General features: G+C 35.6%; 1 protein-coding gene across 8 annotated transcripts in view; it reads left to right on the top strand.

Annotated features, from left to right (window-relative positions):
- The window catches only part of HEATR5A (HEAT repeat containing 5A), a 57,436-nt gene extending 39,353 nt beyond the window's left edge, over nt 1–18,083 (top strand). For 5 of the 8 annotated variants that reach the window (XM_090141298.1, XM_090141301.1, XM_090141300.1 and 2 more), the window contains 16 exons: nt 311–337; nt 2,220–2,358; nt 3,333–3,512; nt 4,406–4,645; nt 5,319–5,500; nt 6,767–6,835; nt 7,255–7,434; nt 8,954–9,188; nt 9,608–9,856; nt 11,761–11,888; nt 13,022–13,169; nt 13,845–14,117; nt 14,952–15,176; nt 16,039–16,193; nt 16,772–16,985; nt 17,262–18,083. In XM_090141298.1, the coding sequence (XP_089997424.1) occupies nt 311–337; nt 2,220–2,358; nt 3,333–3,512; nt 4,406–4,645; nt 5,319–5,500; nt 6,767–6,835; nt 7,255–7,434; nt 8,954–9,188; nt 9,608–9,856; nt 11,761–11,888; nt 13,022–13,169; nt 13,845–14,117; nt 14,952–15,176; nt 16,039–16,193; nt 16,772–16,985; nt 17,262–17,563 (2,946 nt within the window). In that variant the 3' untranslated portion in view covers nt 17,564–18,083. The remainder of the gene's footprint in view (nt 1–310; nt 338–2,219; nt 2,359–3,332; nt 3,513–4,405; nt 4,646–5,318; nt 5,501–6,766; nt 6,836–7,254; nt 7,435–8,953; nt 9,189–9,607; nt 9,857–11,760; nt 11,889–13,021; nt 13,170–13,844; nt 14,118–14,951; nt 15,177–16,038; nt 16,194–16,771; nt 16,986–17,261) is intronic. The other 3 variants (XM_090141302.1, XM_031593787.2, XM_090141304.1) reach the window with 3 other exon arrangements.
- The last annotated feature ends 331 nt before the right edge of the window (nt 18,084–18,414 follow it).

The following is an 18,414-nucleotide window of genomic DNA, read 5'->3' as shown; positions in this document are numbered from 1 at the left end:
ATGATGTACTGAATGTTAATTTTCAGCTGTTAGATGATAAAGATATTTTGAAAACATTGATAGGTCATTATGTTGTTGTAGTTCTGGACCCTTTAAACACTAATTTTAAGGGCAACTGGCTTGTTATTTACAATTTTCAATGTAAAATATAACTGAACCAAGCAAAATAGGTTTTTGGCGTGTTTGACATAACATTCTGAACTTTAATATATATTGATTTGACATGTAACGATCTCCTTGTGTGGTTGGTATCGCTGATATTTATATTTTTGGTTTTGTCATGACTGGTTTGTCATTTGTTTTTGTGCAGGAAATCTTGTTGGATAATTCTGTGTTGGTAGGTCTCTGTGCCTTGTTAATCCTGAACTTTAGCAGTTTGCAGTGTTGTTTTTATTTCATCGTTTCTCTTTTCCTTTTAACCATTTTAATGTAATTTCTTTTAGCATGTCAGTTGACATAGGATTGTCATCCTAACCTTCCTAACTTTCTGCAAATGACACGCTTATATTTCATTTATGTGCTTAGTTAGGCATCATTTTAATCTTAATGTGTTCAGTGTGGAAAGGAAACAATTTGTTCATTTAAATTTGTATGTGGTGCTTGCATTGCTGTGTCTTGTTTAGTCATGTCCTCTACTCAGAACGTGGGAGAATGAGAGATGAAAAATGTCCATCTTGCTTTGTCCTGGGCTTGAATCAAATCCTCTTTTTTTCCCTTTTAAAAATGAGCATGCAATTTATGCACGTCCAACTGGCAGTAGAACGTGTAGCCTGCTTGCATAAATGTTCCATTAAAAGCCTCATTTTTTGTTTTTACAGTTTCAATTAAAGTATTTTGCAGAAATACTTACAGAGTCAGGTTACTTTTCTTTTAGAAGAAGTATGCAGGTCTATCTACATGTGTGTGGAATATATTATTTGGAGTGTCGTAGATTTGAGTGCATGCATGAAAATTCATAAGATGACACTTAGTTTTGTAAAATAATAAAGCTGAAATTCTGAAGTTGTTTTTTTAACTATGTTTAACTAACTAATGTATATTAGTTACTTTGACTAACATATGTTGACCTGTTCCTGACAAGTGAGCAGCATGACCATACTGCAAGGTTTCTCTGCAGCAGACACTCAGCTCTGTCAGTTTTAGTTAAAGGATTGTGACAACTGTTACACAGTTGCAGCTTTGCACAATTTCCACAAGGGTACACAATTGATAAGCTGGAATGCATTACTTTTTTTTTTTTTTATTGGTAACCCAAGGTTAAGTTAGAACAAATTCCTTAAATATTGGTGTAGCCAATGTGTGACCACATAGTTGGTTCATTAATCTTTGGCATCACCTTCAGAATGGTCTTAGAGCTGAATGCAAGCAAATTAATGAGTCAAAATTCTCTAACGAAAAACATTGAGGCTATGCATTTTTGTTTTGTTTTGATTGTTTAAGAGGCTTTTCTTGTTCCTGTATTAATGAATCTATTCTCATGTATTTTTTAGTATTAAATAGCAAACAAACACTACGCTGATGATGTTAAAAAATATGATGATATAAACTGCTTTTCTTAGAAACTGCTAAGGACAGCTGATTTGTCTCAGTATGATGCATTCACCAGTAACTCTTACCCTTCTTCTCACCTTTTCTAGAACAATTTAATGTAATTTGACAGTGTAATAATTTTTTGTGATGGACTTTACAGCCACGTATTTTGTTCTTTCTTATAAACATCCTTGTGTGCATAGAGTTCAGATTTACTGAAGTCTGGTCAATTGGCTCACCCTTGTTTACACTGAAGTATCCCTAGTTACTCAGGAAGATGATTTAAGTATATTTCTCTCACGCTGAGATTTCAAACCCATTATGTATACTTTATGATCAAGGAATACATTTCTACACTGAGACCGTAATTCAGCTGTCATTGAAGTTAATGGGATCTTTCTACTGATATCAATGGGAATTTAATCTGGCCCCACAACTTTCTTGTGAATTACATTTAGAGAGAAAGTATTTAAAATATTAATATATTATAATTCATTGTAGAAGTTACAAAATCTTTCATTTGAGATTTAAAAAAAAAAAAAAGGCAGCTGAGTAAAATTAGCATCAGTTCCCTGCTTACTGATTTCACATATTTTCACAACTGTAATTATTCAGAAATCATTGGCCTTACAGAGGTATGACTGTAAAGGCTTGTTAGCCATCTCATTGTTTCTTTTTGCGTGTTTCAGGTGAATCTCTGTAGCTCATACTTGCTATTGAGACGTGCAGCAGTAGCTTGCTTGCGGCAGCTTGTGCAAAGAGAAGCTGCTGAGGTGTCAGAATACGCTGTTGCATTAGTTAAAGAGAGCAGAGAAGACTTTACTCCAGGTACTGTACTGAAGAGATCCAAGAGCTTGACACACTCATAATGAATTTTAAATGCACTCTACTATGGGTATGAAAACTTTGCTATGTTCTTGTTGAAGTCTTGAATGCCAAAAGATTGTTCACTTCAGTTTTCTATATATTTTGGAAGCATCCAAATCCTTCTGAGTGATAAAATGAATATACTTTTGTTTTCCATATATCATAGATAGTAAGGGTCACTAATGTGGGAGAGGAAAATGCGGCTCCAGAGAAATTGAAGACTGACTACCCTATAGCTTCATGTTTCTGCATTTCAAACACCTGGCTTTGCAGTCCTTACGCACCTTACACGGTTTTCATAATTAGTTTTATTTTCATATATAAATCTCTTCCTAAATTAAGAATCTGTCACTTTGAGAAGGTATACAAGAATTTTTGATGAAAATTCTGAGAATTAGTTAACTAATGATTATCACGGGTCCCTAGAATCTTTAACTACCTTGGGGTTTTGGAGCTCTTTTTTTTTTTTTTTTTTGCACTAAAAGGTCTGAAAGTCCTTTTCTTTACGTGCCCTTCTATGAGAATATGCTGATGATAAATTATTTCACTTTGGATTTCAATTCACACTGGTTTGCAAATTTTCAGAAGATGCATAATAACAAAAATGCAGATTTTTGAACTTGGTAGACATTCTTTTTCAGGAGCTCAGATGCTGTGCTGATTGTAGTGCTGCAAAATTTGGAATAGGATTCTTGTCATTTTCTCTGGGATAACTTTTCCTATTGATAGTGTGATCTGTAAAAGTTCAATGTTGGTTTTGTACCCAGATGACTTAGACATGGCATTAAAGCAATATAGATTATTATTTAAAAAAAATTTAATAACTAGAGGCTTGTTGCCAAGCTACTCTGTGTGCAACCTTGAGTAGGATTTCTGTGGTCATTACTTAGTTTTGGGATGAACAATGTTAATCTCACAGATGTTGTCCTTTGCAGATATTAACATCAGAGAAATAGGCCTGGAGGGGGCATTGCTGGGCTTGCTGGACAAAGAATTGGATCAAAGATTGTGCTGGGATATCAAAGAGACTCTGAGTCATATGCTTACTTCAATGGCAGTTGAGAAGCTCTCTTTTTGGCTGAAGCTTTGTAAAGATGTTCTTGCTGCTTCAGCTGGTAAGTACTAATTGACTCTAGTTCAGAATACAATAAAAATTAAGCCAGCAAGAGTACGTTATGTCACTGAAGAAAAGTATTCTTGAATATTCATGAAGTGTAACATCCTCCATAATGAAACACTGAACAAGGTTCTAGTGTTAAGTTAAAGGTAACTTTATTTCAGAAAGAATGTCTTCTTCCATTTTGATTGACTTTTCACTATTGAAGATGTTTCTGTAAGCATTTTAGTATGTCTTCAGTGATGATATTCTAGCTGCATTATTGTCCTAGTGTTAACTTATTTCCATAACAGGAAGGGAAGCATAATACATCTGAGCTTGTGAATCCTGTGCAAGTACCTACAAGAAAAATACTCAGACCATCTATTCTGTGGATGATAGGAATTATAGAGACCATATCGTTAATGAACATTCCAAGCAGATGGAATTAATTACCGTGCTGAATATTGTGAAGATTTTTTTCTCCTCTCTTTCTCTGTTGCTCTCTCTCAATTTATGATAAAGAGAAACTTCTTCACATTTGAAAGGGCAGTAGCTTCATATGTGTCATTTATTTTAAAATATTTTTTTCCTTCACTTCTTTCCTGTAGTTCTTTGTTTACTTTTACCATATTGATCCTACTTTCCAGCAGTATTCTTTACTTTACTTTACTTTAATACTACTTTCCAGGTAGTATTAAAGATGTGCAGACAGCTTTGGTGCACTTTACTTTTAATTCTAGCATTGACTTTCAGACAGTGAAATTGAAGAGATTCAATTCAAGTGAGTTGGAGGAGGCTGGAGACAGACTTTAAAGAGATTCTCTTATGAATCTTTCTGTAATTTTGTCTAAAGTAAAAAAATAAAATTAACTATATTTTTTAACTTTTTTTCCTGTGTCTTAACAATAGATTTCAATACAGTAGCATCAATAGATACCACTCAAGAAGAAGAACCTGCCAAAGTGGATGATGCATCCATATTAACATCTGAAAGCGACGAGAGGTTTCATCCTTTCAGTAATCCGCGGTGGTCCACCAGAGTTTTTGCTGCAGAATGTGTTTGTAAAATTATAAACCAGTGTGAAAATGCAGGCAGTGCCCACTTTGACATAACTTTGGCTCAGGAAAGGAAACAACGTGATTCAAGAGGTATATCTGAAGCACTGAAAGAATTTCAGAGAATGCAAAATATGCTTAAACTAAGTGTTCACTTTTTGCATTTCAATCAGATTCATCATAAATGTGTTGTTTGTACTGTGTTTAGAAGCCTATATTGATTAAGGTGTAGAACCACTTCAATTAGTCAAAACATTGGTGTGTTACTGCAACATCTATACTCATTTTTCTGGTTATAGCACTGTGGTAAATGTGTATGGAGCTATTGTTTCTGCATAAGCATTGACAATCAGAAATGATAGCTGGCACCAGTCTGTAATGATACAATTTGGTTACCTGGGAACATGAGGAAAAAAAACCCAACAGTGTCAATTTTCAGTACCTCCCTGTGTTTATTTAGAAGTGTTTTCCTAAAACAAACAAAACAAACAAACAACAACAACAACAACAACAACAAAAACAACCAACCAACTAGAAAATCTGTCTCATACGTGCTTACGCAGCTTTAAACTGAAAAGGAAAGTTGCCTAAATCAGCTAGCATGAAGCATCCAAGTAAAGTTGTTGTATGTGTAAAATGCTTTAAGTTAACTTTAATGCATTGTAAAATGTAAAATATGGATTTGGAAAATGTTGGGAGCAATATTATGAAATACGTTACGTCTATATTTAAATGTTTTGAAACTGGTTTCTGTTTCTTATTTCAGATGACTTTTTAGTATTACATTTAGCTGACTTGATCCGAATGGCTTTTATGGCTGCCACAGATCATAGTGATCAACTTCGTCTTTCTGGGCTTCAAACATTGCAAATTGTTGTTAGGAAGTTTGCAACTGTTCCAGAACCAGAGTTTCCAGGTCATCTAATTCTGGAACAATATCAAGCCAATGTAAGCATCATTGCTATTGTCTGATGTTTTCCATAATAACTAAGAATAGATGGGTAGTGGAGTATTTATCCAGATTTAATTAGCGATTTCCTGAAGTTTTGTTCAGAATTTCCTTAAATGAATTCTGAGTTTTAGAGGATCTTAAGAAACTGTCATTACCTGTAATTAAAAACAACCATTTTTTACTTATTTTCATAGACCTACAATGAACACTCATAATTACTGTACCTGTAATATGCTGAGACACATCACCAGCTAAGTGTACTTATCTTCAGCAGGCTTTTTTGCGAAAATCTCACTTGATTTATCATTTCGCTTTTGACAAACCACACATTGACATTTCAGTTTCAGTTCAAGATAGAACTCTTTCAGTATGTCTGTAAAATGATGCAGACCATTATCACTGAAATTTTTCTGTAGGAACTTAATTCATCCAGTAAGAGATCCTAAAAATGACATAACTGAATTGAAAGCCTGAATTTACTCAGGAATCAATTCTAGAGTTTAGTTTCATAAATTATAGAGACCAACATTTATAGTAGCACTTACTTATTTTATATATACACATGTATATAGTTCGTTGCAGAGGCTGATGGTATCAGTGAGGATGGTGCCATTGCACTTGACATAGTTTACATAATCTATTATACTTCGTAATTTTCTCCCAAAAAGCATCTGGCTTAAGTCTGAATGTTCCATTATCATCTGAATCAGCAAGTGAAATTTTCACTAGCCTTTAGAGAAAATAGCTTATCAATCTTTGTAACCTGGTGTGTTCCCTATTAGATAAATGGAGTTTATGTTCTCTTCTTCTTTCACTTTGTGAAGGTGACCAACTTCAGCTGTTTATTTCCTTAGAGCTGGTGGTTTTTTGCTGTTTTTTTTTTTTTTTTTTTGAGTAAGGAAATGTCACTAGATGTCTTGCAAGTCATTGGTCATTTGGAGCAGTCTTTTTTTCTTTTGAGAGCTATTCATCAAGTTAAGAGCTCAGGAAAGAAGAGGTATCTATTTCAATTTTAGACTATGAAAAGAAAAGAAACTACTTTGAGAACTCCTTTCAAAGAGAACTATGCTTCCCATGTAAGCAAAACAAACGCAATTTGTTTTGAATGCAATTGTCTCCTTACTCTTGAATCTCACCAAAAAAGTGAAAAATGAAACAGGATCCTGTGTTTTGTAAAGTAAATTGCAGCAAAGTTTGGCTATGGAAAATTATTCTTTACTTAGCTGTTTCTATGTTTTAAATGTTGTATAATTTCTTTTTAGGTTGGAGCAGCTCTTAGGCCTGCCTTTGCTCCAGAAACTCCTCCTGATGTCACAGCAAAAGCATGTCAGGCAAGTGTTGAAAGTCAGAAGTCTTAGGTAATAGACCCTCTGAAATTTTCTTTTTGCTTGATACATCATACAAGAAAAGGGAAACATTAAATCACGTAGTCTCAAATTCTCAATACAAACAAAATAATGTCACACAGGTTACCTGTATATTATAGCATTCCAGATTTTTAATGCACTTTAGAATCTTTTGGGAAACTTTTTTGTAGCAGTTAATATTTAAGTTACTTAATTCATCCCTCCTACTGTTTTTGGATTTTGTTACTTATATATGCTGAACTGTAATTCAACACTGGTTATTGTCTGAGAGATAATTATATTTCAATAGAAATGAAAATTTTGGCATCATTTTACAAATGGGGGGGGGGAAAGGAGTATCCAGTGGTGTTTGTCTTGTTTCTAACTAACTTTTACAATGCTAGGTGTGTAGTGCCTGGATAGCAAGTGGTGTAGTAAGTGATCTCAATGACCTTCGAAGAGTTCACCAGTTGCTTGTATCCTCTTTGGTCAAAGTGCAAGCTGGGAAAGAGACACAAAGTCAACAGTATAATGAAAGTACCTCAACTATGGAGATATTGGCTGTGCTTAAGGCCTGGGCAGAGGTTAGTGTAATAACTCCATAACACTAGTCTTGATTTCTGGTAGGCGGATTAGAATCTTTCAGACAGAATCGTTTCAAAGATTTCTTACATGCGTCCTTAAATAGAAGTTTGTTCTTTGCTATGCTTTGCTATCTCTAAATAGTACATAAATACCAGCCTTAGCCAAGTTGAAAAATAAATGTAATGAACGAGACACTTGGTAAGCTTGACAGTGGCATTGCTCTGTAATTATATACACATTATTATACTGTATTTCATAGAATCACAGATTCATAGAATTCTTACATCTTCTGATGTTTTGCTGTTAATTTTAAATTGGTGTGGTATAAATTGTTATGGTATGGTAGTTGTAAATAGTTATTTTCATTTCCTATTTAATTTTATACAGGTAGCTCTTCCAACAATGTCAGTTCAGTACTGTCTTGGCTACCTGCCTTAAAGTCAGCTCACATGAGTGCCTGTTTTAATATATGTAAATGCAAGGTTAGATATTTAAAAATAAAAATGTGACAATGTATATAACCTCTGAAAGATGTCTGAGAAAGCGCTGATGATTAACTTGATGGAGGGAATGGATAACCAGCTAAATATGATCACATGTGGTTGATATGGTATTTGTGTAAGCAGAGGGATGTTTTGAAGAGAGCAGGCAATAGATGGCATTTATTTGACAATTCATAGAAACACATACATCTTCTGGTGTCTATACTGGAGAAAGGATATGTTAGCAAAGAAGGGATGCCATCAGAGAAAAGCTAGCAAATGGGAATAAAATACTTGAAAATACATTCACACTGAGAGTTTTAAGTAGATCAGTTTCTTTTATCTATTAGGAGAAGATAAGGTTCCATTATCAATATAAAATGATTACAAAGAGAAGAGTTTTTTACTGGCATATAACAATAATTGTTTCACTGGTCAGAAGCTCAGGCAAAATTCAGACTAAATGCTAAGTTAGTGTTAGTCATGATGCTGTAAGAGTTAATGGGCATAAACTGAAACACAGGAAGTTCAATCTGAACTTTATAAAAGAAAAAAAAAACTTACCTACTTTAAAGGTGACAGCACTGGAACAGGCTGCCCAGAGAGGTTGTGGAGTCTCCTTGTCTGGCAAAATTCAGAACTCGCTTGGAGGCTTTCTGTGTGCAACATACTGTTGGGAACCTACTTTAGCAGGGAGTTGGACTTGGTGATCTCCAGAGGTCCCTTCCAACTCCTTCCAATCCTAATTCTGGGATTGTGTGAACTTTTCGAAGTGAAGGTGTGTAGATTTTTCCTATCTATATATAGCAGCCACAAGAAAGTAAAACCCTTCAGCTTTCTACTGGATTTGAGATGTGCTTAACTACTACAAAACTACTACAAAATAAATTGTGACCTGTAATCAAGTAATCTATACCTACTAGACTTGAAGCAGAGACAGATTCTAGGAAATCTCATGCTTGCTCAACAGTCAGTCATGATCTTGGTAGTTTTTCAAGTATTAATTTTGTAAATGTTTCTTCAACTATATAAACAGGTTTACATAGTTGCAATTGAAAAGCAAAAAAATCAAAGTGATTTGCACAATCACTCCTTGAAAACTACGAACTCTGCAGAAGAAAGCTACAGAGATGTATCATCTTCAGCCAGTGGTCTTGTGGACTTAGTACAGGCAGATCTTGGAACACTGAGCAAACTCTGGCTTGCTGCACTTCAGGATTTTGCTCTCTTAAATTTGCCTTCAGAATATGCATCACAACTGCCTGCTGAAGGTAAGGAAGTGAATAAATTTTCTTTTCATAGCTCGCTTGCAGTCATTAGCTGACTTGTGTTAGATTTCAATAAGATAACATTGTGTAGAGAATACACATACTTGCGTACTTAAATATAAATAACGTTTGCTTATGAGGAAAGAGCTTTCAGTGATGTGAAAAGCAGTTTGTTCAGTATCCATGTTGGTTGGATATTTTTATGGTTGAAAGAAGGAAAAGGTAATTGTGTTCCATTCCATTCAAACCAAAATAAATTTCCATTTTTAGCCTAAATTTCAGTATTCCACATTTGAAAGAAAAAAAAATGTCATAAAATATGGTAAATATTTCAATCAGAAGAATCCCAATTTTTGATGTATGAGGAATTATTGTAATTGAAAATAAAATATATCCTTGAAACATAACTTTTCTTTTTGTAGGTGGTGCATTTTACACGGCTGAGACGATAGAAAACGCCAGACCTCATTACTACAACTCCTGGGCACTGATACTTTATGCTACAGCATTATGGCTTACCAGCACAGGTTTCATTGTTGCGGATCCAGATGAAGGAGTTGCTAATCTCTCTAGACCTGTCACCCCAACTACAATGTGTCAAGATTCTTCCACCAGGCCCTCAGTAAAATCTCCTGAGGATGTGAATACTGACAGGTTTCATCTTATTTTGGGTTAGTGTATAATCTGTCTTGATTCTGTAGCACCAAGAATGTTTAACATTTTTAATTGATAAAGCTGTTTGCAAAAAATATTTTATTATTCACGCTTCATTGCATTGTTGAATTTTGATTGTTTCTTAGAAAAATATAGTCAAGTGAATTTTAAGTACTAATGACATAATTGTAATCTGTTTTCCCAAATGTTTAGCTCACAGTTAACTATCACAAAGTCCAAAGCAAGTGCTTCTGCTGTGCTCGTAAACACTCAATTTCAAATTGTGTGAACAAACTTTAACACAGACACTTTCTATAGCACAGCAGTTCTTAAGTGTACATCGATCAGTTGCCAACAGTTTATGGGACCCGCAGACCCACGCCCCAGGAGAAGTAGAAGGGGAGAAATGGGAAAAAGTAGGGAAATAAATAGGCCTAAAAACAAAACAGCAGCAACAAGCTAAGGGGGAAAAAATAGTTTACATACTATTAAGTATGCTATCGGAATGCAGGATAACACAATATAATACAATATAATTGGAATTGAAGCTAATAAATCAAATGAAAGGAGTGAGAGAGTGTGTCCAAAGCCAAAGGCCTTACTCTAATGCTGAAGGTGAGATGGCTAGGGAGCACATACCGCAGTGACGAGCTGTAAAAGAAGGGCAGTCTTATGACTTGTGAGCAGTTTTATCTTCCCCTTTGAACAGAAAATGGAAACAAAACAGTGGAAGTCCCTGGGGATATGTGGTTCTTCTCTTCTGAGAACCAAGTACCCAGTTCATGAAACTGGAGCATTAACTCGTTAACTCTCAGTGCTCTACTGGGATATTATGTTGTGATGTGGAATACCAATGACAAAAATCATAAAACCGTGGCATCAATTTACCAAGTCATCACATACTTGCAATTACAGCTGTAAAACTGAGTTGAGAACATGGATCACAATTTATATGAAGTTCATCTCCAGTGTCACAGAATGTTATCTAAAGAGTCCCAAAACCTCAGAAAGAAGTGACCAATTTTATGTGGTCTGGAATGTGTGAGCTTAGACCCATGTAATTTACTTGTAGCAGGTGTTTCAGCTGTGGTGGTTGTAATCGTTAGCATTTCTGTAGGATGAGAAGAAAAAGCCTCAGCCTTGGAGTTTGTGAACTATTGTTAACTTCTGTTATTGTTTTTAGTTACATAAATGAATTCAGTTAGGCAAATATTATATGTATGTGTTATGAATTGTCTGCCTGCTGTGGTTTAAAACAGCATTTGGCTGAGCACCACAGTCATTTGCTCACTCACCTCTCCTCCCTCCCATTGGATGGGGGAGAGAACTGGGGAGGGGAAAAAAAAAAAACTAAATAGAGCCCACACGTTGATATAAAAAATACTAAGGCAGAAAAAGAATAATAAGGGAATAATAATAGTAATAAAAATTATAGGAATGATTATACACAAAACAAGTGGTACACAAACAATTGCTCTCCACCTGCTGACCAATGACTAGCCAGTCCTGAAACAGCAGTTGCTTCTCTGGCCTACTTCCCACCATTTTCAGGGTTTTTTTTTTTTTTTTTCACATGGTGCTGTACGTTATGGAATATCCCTTTGACCAGGTTGGTTCAGCTGTCCTGGTTCGGTCAAATGCTGGTATGCTATCAACATTGTTTGCCTCCTAAATCTAAAACACATACCAGCCACTATCAAGGAAAAAGAAATTCTGTGCCAGTTGAAGCCAGGATACTGCCTACTCATCAGATCTGGAGTGCAATGTTTTACTTGGAAACCGTTCTAATTTATTTATAAGAGTTCTTTCCTCAAAATATTAACAATGGGAAATGAGTCCACTTAATATAAAGTGGAAATGCTATTTGTATGTCTGCTTATCATACTTTTATGTTTTTTTTAAATTATTTTGATCTTTACAGGAATTAGTGTGGAATTTCTCTGCTCTCCTCGATCAGATGCAGCAATGGAGAACATTATTGCCTGCTTGCATGCCCTACAGGCTCTCTTTGATGTTCCGTGGCCAAGATCTAAAATAGGTGGTGATCAGGTAATGTGTTATTGATCAGGATCTCCAGCTAACTTTGAAGGATTTAGGAAGAAGCTCCTTATTGTTTAGGTTACTCACATCCATACAGACTTGGTACTGGACAAGACTGGGCCAGTCTTCCCGAAATTACCTTTTCTTTTCAAAGAATAAGTGGTATAATGCTGTAAACATTTAGAGAAATGGGGTTTATTCTTAAGAAACAAATGTCATATCTGCTTATATCTGCAAAACTGTCTTCCTCTTACTTTTATTAGCTCTGACCGTTGAACTTTATATATAAATTTTTTTTTGCATCTAATTAACATTAATCAAAATAAAAAGGGAAAATGACAAGAATGTTTCAAGAAGAGTGGTATAATCCACGCTTCATACTTGGAAATTACTATGGAACTGTTTTTTAAACTAGACGTGACTGTAAAGGCCAAAGAGGAAATAAAAGCTTCTGGAGCAGTACTAATGAGAGATGTTAGATGCATAGATTGTAGTTTTAGTTTTGAAAATGGTGAAAATAACATCTCATAGACTAATCCTTCATACGATTTATAAAGCAAAACATTGGATGTAAGGTTCTAAGCATAAGTTTGAGACAAAGATTATATTCAGGTTGTAAGGCTGACTGACAGACCAGAAGCAGGTGCTGTTCCTAAAAATGGAGGAAGTTTTTGAGAAGAGTTAAGTGCAAATTTTGAGCATGATGACCTTACAGACAAGCCAGATTTAAAGCATAACTTTGAGCAGTATCTCTACTCTTTGAATTAAGCTTTATACCACCTTTTATGCCACACAGTTCTCTAACACAGCACAGTTGATGTCTGTGGCTGTGTCTAAGTTTTGCTAACTATTGATGCTTCTCCAAGGAAATGTACAGGAGGCATTGTAGGCCCAATCCACGATAGTATTCCTATTGTCATGAGTTAAGAAAGAATTGAATTCTGCTGTTAGTGGCTATAGGGCTTTAATAAAGTGCCAGTTCCTGCGATTGTGTCAAGAGTATTGTTGTGTTCCTTAGAGAAATCAAATCAATAAGAGCAATACCATTCGCTCTAATTGTTATTAATCATTTGATAAAGAGTGTCTGTTCCTAAAATTTCTGCATCAAAGTGGGTATACATTAAGCATTTTTCTCACTATAGGAGTTGGCTGTAGAGCTGCTGAATGTTTTGCATCGGCTGATACTGACCAGAGAATCACCTGATATTCAGCTTGCTGCCCTTGAAGTTGTTCGTCTTATTCTTTTTGCAGCTCAGGAACATGTGAAGGAAAAGCGGAGGAGTGCAGAAGGTACAGTAAGGCACAAGATGCTGAATATATATTCTTAAGGGTATGGGATTCTTTCTTGGAAAATAGGATTCTTGGAGTTGGTATTCCAACATGTATTTTAATTGAGGTTCTTCACAGTTAGTGATTAATGCTGGTTCACTTAAGTCAGCCCAGGTGCCTGACTTCAGAAATCGGAGAGACTTGATAGCAGATGCCTGTGGACTAGAGGCATGAACTGAGGAGAAAAATTTGAGAAACTGCAGACTGTGGTTGGCATAACCTTGTGTGGTGACAGGGAGGAAGAATTCATGGATAAAAGGGGATCAGTTGCAGTAGAGCAATAGAAAGACTCTGCACGCACACACACACAGCTGTTACAAGCTGGACTCCACTAGTTTCTCTGATGATAGCTTTCTAAAGTTAATGAGAAAAACAACAAAATAACATCATGTTGGCATGGTACTTCAGCATGTTTGAAGTCTAAATCTATTGCATCCACTCCTGCCTTTCCACAATCAAAGCACAGATTGCTTATTCAGAAGGATGGACTTTTGCCAGTAGAAGCTGAATACATATGCACACACATATATACAAGTCAAGATTGTCATTTGATGACGAAACAGTCTTAAAATGTAAACTTTTTGGAAACAAGGAACAGTCTGCGGATTTCTGCCATATTTTTTATTTCTGTTGTAGTTGATGATGGTGCTGCAGAAAAGGAAACACTACCTGAATTTGGAGAAGGCAAAGATACAGGAGGACTTGTGCCTGGGAAATCCTTGGTCTTTGCAACATTAGAGTTGTGTGTTTGTATTCTTGTCAGACAGCTTCCCCAGCTCAACCCTAAGTTAACTTGTAGCCCTGCGGTTCAATCAGGAAAACATCTGTTACTATCAGAAGATGGAAGTAGGCTGGTATCAGCAGCATTACTAATTCTCTCTGATGTTCCTGCAATCTGCTCTCCTGAAGGTATGCTATTTCATCACAAGGAAAGATTAAATGAAAGATTATTGGGCTCTTCTGAGCAGCCTGGTTACTACCTACTTTTCTCAACTGGATAAATGTGGCAACAAGATTCATGATTTGCTTGTGACAATTTCCTGTTCTAATTTTTTTTTTTTCTGACTGTCACGTTACAGAAGTTACCAAAGCAATTGAAAGAGCCTTTTTTCTTTTTCTCTGTGTTGTTGCAGTGCGATTAATGGATTTCTTTTGTGCAGAGGAGTGTACAGTGGATGCATGCTTCTATCCTACTTTAACTTTCTGTTCCAGAACTTGTAATACGGACATAAATTAAATTTAAAAGGCAAACATATCATGTTAAATTTCACTCAAAGCTATCATTTGAACATTAGCAACCTGCTCTTAAGTAGTTATGGTTGGTTCTTCAAATTAATTGACTTTTACCCCATGATTCATTTTGAATGCACACCAGCCTTTAAGAGGAATCTTTTTTTCCCCAACAATATTGTATTCATACATATGATCTTTCAGTGCTGCTACAGCATGCTGATAAGCCATTTCTGTTGCATTCCTCCTTTACTTTAGGTATCTGTGTTATTCTCTATGCAAACTATTGCCTTTACCAGCTCTGTGAATTTCTTTTTTCATACACTTGTGCTCTATTACAGAATTCTTTATAGGGGCTAGTGTACTTCAGATGGAATAGTTAACAGTTCTTGCTATTGTTCTAGAGTACAATATGATTTCTTTTTTCCATCTGTAGCCCATTATGTGTCATATTTTTTTTAATATCAAATCTCCCTGAACTTTTCACTCCAATTAATATGCATTGTTTTACAGGAAGTGTTTCAGTTCTTCCTACTATTTTGTACCTAATTATTGGTGTACTTAAAGAAACTGCTGTCAAAGAGCAAGATGGCCAGCTACCTTTGCCAGTTGCTGCATCTCTACAAGCTCTTAAAGGACTTCTGTCTTCACCAATGGCTCGAGCAGAGAAGAGTCGGACTGCATGGACAGACCTTCTGCGCAGTGCTTTGGTCACTGTACTTGACTGTTGGGATCAAGGTAAGGACAAGTTCATTTTGTTTAGATTAAATTTATGTACGTCTTGTATAAATAAATTCTAATCAGTAGCCAGCTAATTCTCCTGCAGGTGAGTACTGCTGAAGCTATAGTGCCATTCTGTCTCTACAGTTGACATGAGAAGTCACAATCTGTAAAGGATAAATGTGGAACTGCAGGTGTACACCTCTATTACTCAAAGCCACAATGTAGTTACACTGTGTGATGGAATAAACAGAAGTTGTAACTTCAGTGTAAAGATGAGCATAAAAAACAGTTGTACTACATATGATTTCTTTACAAAAACTAATGTCTGTATTGGCAGCAAAGTGAATTAAAACGAGTTTAAGAAAAATACCTTTTTGTCCTCATGCTAGTGTTCTGTGTACTCTTTCTTTAGCTTACCCATTTTGAACTTTTGGCTTTTGTCATTCCTTCTGTTTAATCTCAAAGCTGTAGCTGTTATCGGATCTTTTGTTTATAGCGCTGTTTTTAATTTACTTGAACAAAAGCCTCAGTCATACCAAAAGGAATGTACGTTTTTCAATGCAAATTGTATATAATTGTCAAAATAGGTTGTTGTTTTCCAACGTGTCATACCAGCTTTTCGAAGATATTTATTGCACTGCCTACAAAGTAAAAATGGATAGGAGCATGCTGGTATTTCTAAATATGCATGTCACTACTCCTGAATTCGGATTTTGGGGCCTCAGCACAAACCATAGCAGTGCATCAGAGTGTCATGTATTTGAAAAAAGAGATTCCTAGGGAGACCTAGACATTTCTATTCCACCTCTTTGTAGCATTTGAATTCATAGAATTACTTCCTAGTGCAAATCTAACAGACCATTTGCTTTATTGATAGCAGATGGTCTTCTCCGAGAACTCGATGAAGTGAGCCTGCTTACCGCTATCACAGTGTTCATTATGTCCACCAGCCCAGAAGTTACTACCATAGAGTGCCTTCAAAAGCGTTGTATTGACAAGTTTAAAGTAACACTTGAGTCAAAAGATCCTGTTGTAAGTACTAGTGAAGCTGTAAAAATATCAGCAGCATATTAAAGGCATTTTATCTTATTTTCTGTTCAGTTACTTCATGTTTTGACTCCAGTTAATTCTATCCTGCCTATATCTGCTGTATTTTGGAGTGGTTTGAACATGTTAACAAAACCATGGCCAGCTGTGCATTTTGCCATTTTTTATTCTGTATGCAGAATATTCTGTATTCTTAACGCTTACATTTTCATTTTTCTGCATCAGACCCAGAGCTTCACACACTGACAGTGACACAGTGCTAACACACAATCTTAACACAAAAAGAATATTTTTTTTCCTTAACTCAAAAGTCTGGGGAGATGTAGGATTCAGTGAAAAGAAAGAGGATGCACGATCTAGTTGTTATTAATTTGGATACAAGTTATAATGCTTCTATGAATTACTATGTGTTAGCACTCTGAAAACTGATTTCTTTTCACACTGTGAGGCAGATTTTTCTCCCTCGCTGAAATTTTATCCAACAAACTGTGAGTCTTAAAACACTCTGGCTTGTATTTCAAGGTATAACACTTTGTAACTGTGAGTTTGATTTTTCCCTTTAGGTACAGTATAAATGCTACCAGCTACTGCACTCCATCTTTCAGCATCCAAACAAAACTGTGTCATATCCTTATATTCACTCTTTAGCATCATCCATTGTGGGAAAATTGCAGGAAACAGAAAAATCAAAACCTGAAAATGCTGCAGAACTTCAGGTTGTTCAGGAGGGAATCAAGGTGGTAACGGCTCTTACAGCTGCTGCTGAGGAAGAGCACCGTAAGTTGCATCCCTTATTTGTATCCAAAACATTACACACACTTAGTTGTCACGGGTAATTAATTAGAACAAAAGGATCTCTGGGAATCAACTCCTCAACAATAATCGCTAACAGAATTGTTAGAATGTTGGTTCTTTCTAATGTATATTTCAGATAACATTAGCTGTTTTACAATTTTTGTTATATGTTAGCTTGGTTCATGAAATGCTTCTATTTGCAATGTGAAGCTGTTTTTAACAAGTGTATGTTTTAAGTCCTGTTTTCAATGCTTACAGGTTCTCATCTGGTGACCTGCCTTCTTCCCATCCTTATTTCCTTTCTTTTGGATGAAAATGCCCTGGGTTCTGCTACAAACACAGCAAAAAATCTGCATGAGTTTGCTTTGCAAAATCTGATGCAAATTGGTCCACAGTACTCATCAGTTTTTAAAAAATTAATGGCTTCCTCTCCAACCATGAAAGCCCGGCTCGAGTCAGCTGTAAAAGGCAATCAAGAAAGCATCAAAGTGAAGACTGCTAAACTTGCAAAGAATCCTGGGAAAAGTTCGAGCATTCAGCTGAAGACCAACTTTCTTTGAAGTCTCCTATTTGCACTTTGATATCAACAGCAAAAAATACTCCTTTTAATTTCTAAACAGAGGATTTTTGTGAGTTGTTCTCATATGTTTTTCAGTTTGCATTGAAAAATTATAGAAATCTTTTAAGAGAAAACAAAACCCTAGGTGACTGCCTGTTAGTTTAGCAGATTTCTCTAAACAATATTAATAGGACTATCAGAAATAATCTATTCTGTGTTTCTGGATTAAAGCACCAGAAAGGCACATACCTATATTAAAAATCTTTATTGAACTTTACAATAGATGTATTTAGGAGTGGCCCACAATTAGCCAAAAAGTAAAATTAATTTTGTTTTAAATAGGTGTTTGTCAAAAATAAATTACCCAAATCATTTTTTGGATGCAACTCGGATATAAATTTACTTGCAAGTGGTAATGTATCTTAATTACTAATTTAACATGCTGAATTATTAAGTAAGCAGATTAAATATCCTTTTAAGCCTTACAATAAATTATTGTTGATCTCAAAAAAAAAAAAAAATCAGTAAAAGTAACATTAATAGGTGTAATCTTAATAACTTCTTGAGCTGGCCAATGTTTAACAAATGCTGTTAAATACAGCTTTACAGTGCTTCTTCACTGAGGACTCAGTAGTGCTTTACACTGTGGGGTTGTTGTGCATCTGTTAGCATTTGCAGGCTTGGTGCCTTGCTGCTTGGCATAGTCTCACTTTTCAGGACGTATGCTTGTGTTAATTCTGTATTGTATTAGCCAGGCAATTGAAGCTCTAATATCTTGTCCATGATGGGACAGCAACTTTAATATACTGTGCCTCAATTCAGACATCTATTCTACCTGGATGTGTGTTTCCT

Source organism: Phasianus colchicus, chromosome 5 (genome assembly GCF_987193195.1).
Source record: "Phasianus colchicus chromosome 5, bPhaCol1.hap1.1, whole genome shotgun sequence".
NCBI classification, from domain to species: Eukaryota; Metazoa; Chordata; class Aves; order Galliformes; family Phasianidae; genus Phasianus; species Phasianus colchicus.
This window is presented reverse-complemented; position numbering and strand designations above follow the sequence as displayed.